Raw genomic sequence first — 2,801 nt, 5'->3', positions numbered from 1 at the left:
AACCGTATTCACACGTTTAAGAATCGGCCATACACAAATCACACATCAGCACCTACTCACCGGAAATCCTAAGTCATCTTGCCCCTTCTGCTCCAACACAYTATCCGTGGACCACATCTTACGCACCTGTCCAGCTTTAGAGAGTACTAGGCATAAACATTTTATTTCTGCTCAATATCAAACACTGTTAAAAACACCATCTTTTGAAAATATTACATGTATTTATAATTTTYTAGTGGAATGTAACATACATAATATGATATAATATAGATTTGTTATAATATCGGAGTCGATGGCCAAAGCTGCTCGCCCTCCTCCTTATCATTAGGTTTAATAGCCTGCATATTTTTCCTAATAAATGTAATAATAATAAAATAATGAATTAGACATTGTCGTCACAGCCGGTAATGCAGTGGGATGGTATTACAGTATTCTTGTTTGAACTTCATTACTGTAGTGCTATAAGGCGTTGAAGTAGCTAAATTTTAGGACTTTTTTTTATCTTTCTTAAATTTTATTTTTATTTTTAATATAAAGTACCCTATTTTACTTCTAATACCTTCAGGAGTATATGTACAAAGTTTCATGATGACCTGTTCAGTAGTTTTTGCGTGAAAGGGTAACAAACAAACTTACATTCGCATTTATAATATTAATGTTGTCGATATTGATATATCTTTATTAAGAGATCTAATTTCAAAATAATCGGAGAAGATGATTCTAATGCAAAATTATAGAAATCATACCATCCCTATTGGAAAACCCGGTATATGAACCTAATGTATTTATCCACAAATGTAAAGAAAAATAAATAATTAAACTTTCAGGCAGAATTGTAGTATTTTCCAAAAATAATACTTTTTTACTGCGCTGATACTTTACTAATACGAACGGAAGATGAATATTTCAGACCTAACTATGTCAATTCAAGATAACAGGACCAATTGGTATAAAAGTACTTTGTGTTTAAGCATTACTGAAATTTTGTGTTTCTGGCATCACTGCATACACTGTTTACATTTTTTGCAAAGCAGGCTGTTTGATGTAACAGCTGATTGCTATTTTATTTTTAATTTTGTATTTTGTTACGGATGTGTTATTTTTGAATTTCTTTAAAATTTGATAAAATTTCAAGTATTTTGAAATTATTCATTATAAAATGCAAAATATTATCTGTAATAAAAGCCCATATTGGAGGCGTATACAAACTGCGTAAGATGAATTAAATATACTTAGTATTTCTGCAACAGATTCAAATTTTTCTTACACATAGAATTCGGCACAGTAGTGTGCAAAATGGGGAAACTTATTATGACATACTTAAAGTGCAGAAAAATTGTAGCAACCAAGAAATACGAAATGCTTTTGTACAACTTTCAAAAAAGGTATGTCTAAAATATACAATATATCTCCAAACTAATAGTATATATAAATATGTTCCAGTTTCATCCCGATGTCAAAGGGATCACCCCAGATCCTAAACAAACAGCTCAATTTGTAAAGATTTCGGAAGCTTATCAAATTCTCAGCAAACCCAAATCACGTTCAGCATATGACCAACGATTATGGGACGCAGGTGTGCTAAGGCCTGGTCAAAGATCGAAGTCCGAAGCTGTAAAAAATATGCACTCTGCTGAAATACATAGGTATGTATACATATCCGAATTGCACATCTCTAGAAGCAGTGAATTCGTTTTAGGCCATGGGAAATAAAACCAAATTTCGATCCAAATCCCGGGCCTTACTATGGGGTGAAAGGTTTAGAGCGAGTATCTAATTTGAAAGTAGTCATTGCTCTTGCAGTTTTAGGAATTGCTGGGGCAATATTTGGATTTGTTTCCGTAAAGTAAGAACATATGTAGATCCATCATTCGAGATAAATCCACCAATTATATATAACATAGCACTTATTATTTCTTCAGTCACGCCTTCACTTTTAATCGCCAAAACTTAGATGCTAAATCGGCGGAAGCGGGGATTTATCATGCGGCGATTCGTGCGGACGCTGAAAAATATGGCAATGAAGAACAACTACGGCGAATGCTGAATCGAATGTCAAAGGACGAAAGATAAGTTTAATGACCAATGGAATTTATTCTGCATATATTTTAATATAGTTGTTTATTCAAATCCATTAATAAAAAAATACAAGTGATATTGTAATAAAAAAATTCTTGTACAAAATTATAATTTAATACGCTAAACATCAAGGACGTAAACATTTTGTACTTTCAAATTTTTTATAATATGCTGTCGCGACACTATTTGTTTATAATTACTTATATATGGTCTGCAAATGTGTAGTACATTATTTTGTTCAATAATCAGTAGTTTTCGATTTAAGAACGTTTTTTTGCATTATTAGAGTTTTAGTATGGATCCCTAACTTTTTTTGGAGATTTAATATAGCCTATGTTCATCACAGATAGATCAGAAATTTACCTACATTTGAGTTACAAGCGTTGATGCCAATATTTCGACAATTTTTAGACGTAATATATGGTCCTATTCATATATCTACTTTATTTCTACATTAGGTATAAAGTGATAGTACCAAATGTAATTTAGATTTGTGATATAAAAAAAATAGGCTTGCTTGTCTGATTTCACTCATTTTCATAATGTGACATACTAGTAAGGGAGGATGGAGTCATGTGTAGAAGTTCACGCAAGTGAGGAAAGTTTTCTGATCGCCGTTCACGTGGGAGTGGCCAGAAACGATTCTTTTACATATGACTCAAGCAGCTCACGACTTCCGGTCTTTGACCAAGTATCCTCTGGGTAGCCTAAGAACATCCGTT

At 32.6% G+C, this 2,801-nt stretch overlaps 2 protein-coding genes across 6 annotated transcripts in view; one reads left to right on the top strand and one right to left on the bottom strand.

Moving 5' to 3' along the window:
* LOC108965017 overlaps positions 1–371 on the bottom strand; it is a 6,370-nt gene extending 5,999 nt beyond the window's left edge. For 3 of the 4 annotated variants that reach the window (XR_001993069.1, XR_001993068.1, XM_018927160.1), the window contains exons 1-2: positions 252–371; positions 61–184 (exon numbers count right to left, since the gene is read on the bottom strand). Coding sequence is in view for 2 of the 4 variants with exons in the window: in XM_018927160.1 (XP_018782705.1) it covers positions 61–117 (57 nt within the window). In the remaining 2 variants the exon portion in view is untranslated. The remainder of the gene's footprint in view (positions 1–60; positions 185–251) is intronic. The other variant, XM_018927161.1, reaches the window with a different exon arrangement.
* Positions 372–1,097: 726 nt separating this feature from the next.
* LOC108965016 (dnaJ-like protein 60) lies at positions 1,098–2,086 on the top strand. Of its 2 annotated transcripts, none has more exons than XM_018927158.1 (5): positions 1,098–1,212; positions 1,274–1,385; positions 1,444–1,646; positions 1,700–1,846; positions 1,923–2,086. In XM_018927158.1, the coding sequence occupies exons 1-5, from the start codon at positions 1,160–1,162 to the stop codon at positions 2,071–2,073; spliced, it is 666 nt and encodes a 221-aa protein (XP_018782703.1). In that variant the 5' UTR covers positions 1,098–1,159; the 3' UTR covers positions 2,074–2,086. The 2 variants fall into 2 exon arrangements, with proteins under 2 accessions (XP_018782703.1, XP_018782702.1); XM_018927157.1 differs by having other exon boundaries at positions 1,905–2,086.
* The last annotated feature ends 715 nt before the right edge of the window (positions 2,087–2,801 follow it).

Source organism: Bactrocera latifrons, unplaced genomic scaffold, assembly GCF_001853355.1.
Source record: "Bactrocera latifrons isolate USDA-ARS-PBARC rearing strain unplaced genomic scaffold, ASM185335v1 scaffold_131, whole genome shotgun sequence".
Taxonomy (NCBI): Eukaryota; Metazoa; Arthropoda; class Insecta; order Diptera; family Tephritidae; genus Bactrocera; species Bactrocera latifrons.
This window is presented reverse-complemented; position numbering and strand designations above follow the sequence as displayed.

What these genes read in the sequence shown, in the direction of transcription:
- LOC108965016 (XM_018927157.1), top strand. Translation starts at nt 1,160, where the DNA reads ATGCAAAATATTATCTGTAATAAAAGCCCATATTGGAGGCGTATACAA. An exon ending in CACTCTGCTGAAATACATAG is followed by an intron (nt 1,647 to 1,699) that starts GTATGTATACAT and finishes AATTCGTTTTAG; the next exon opens with GCCATGGGAAATAAAACCAA. An exon ending in TTTGGATTTGTTTCCGTAAA is followed by an intron (nt 1,847 to 1,904) that starts GTAAGAACATAT and finishes TATATAACATAG; the next exon opens with CACTTATTATTTCTTCAGTC.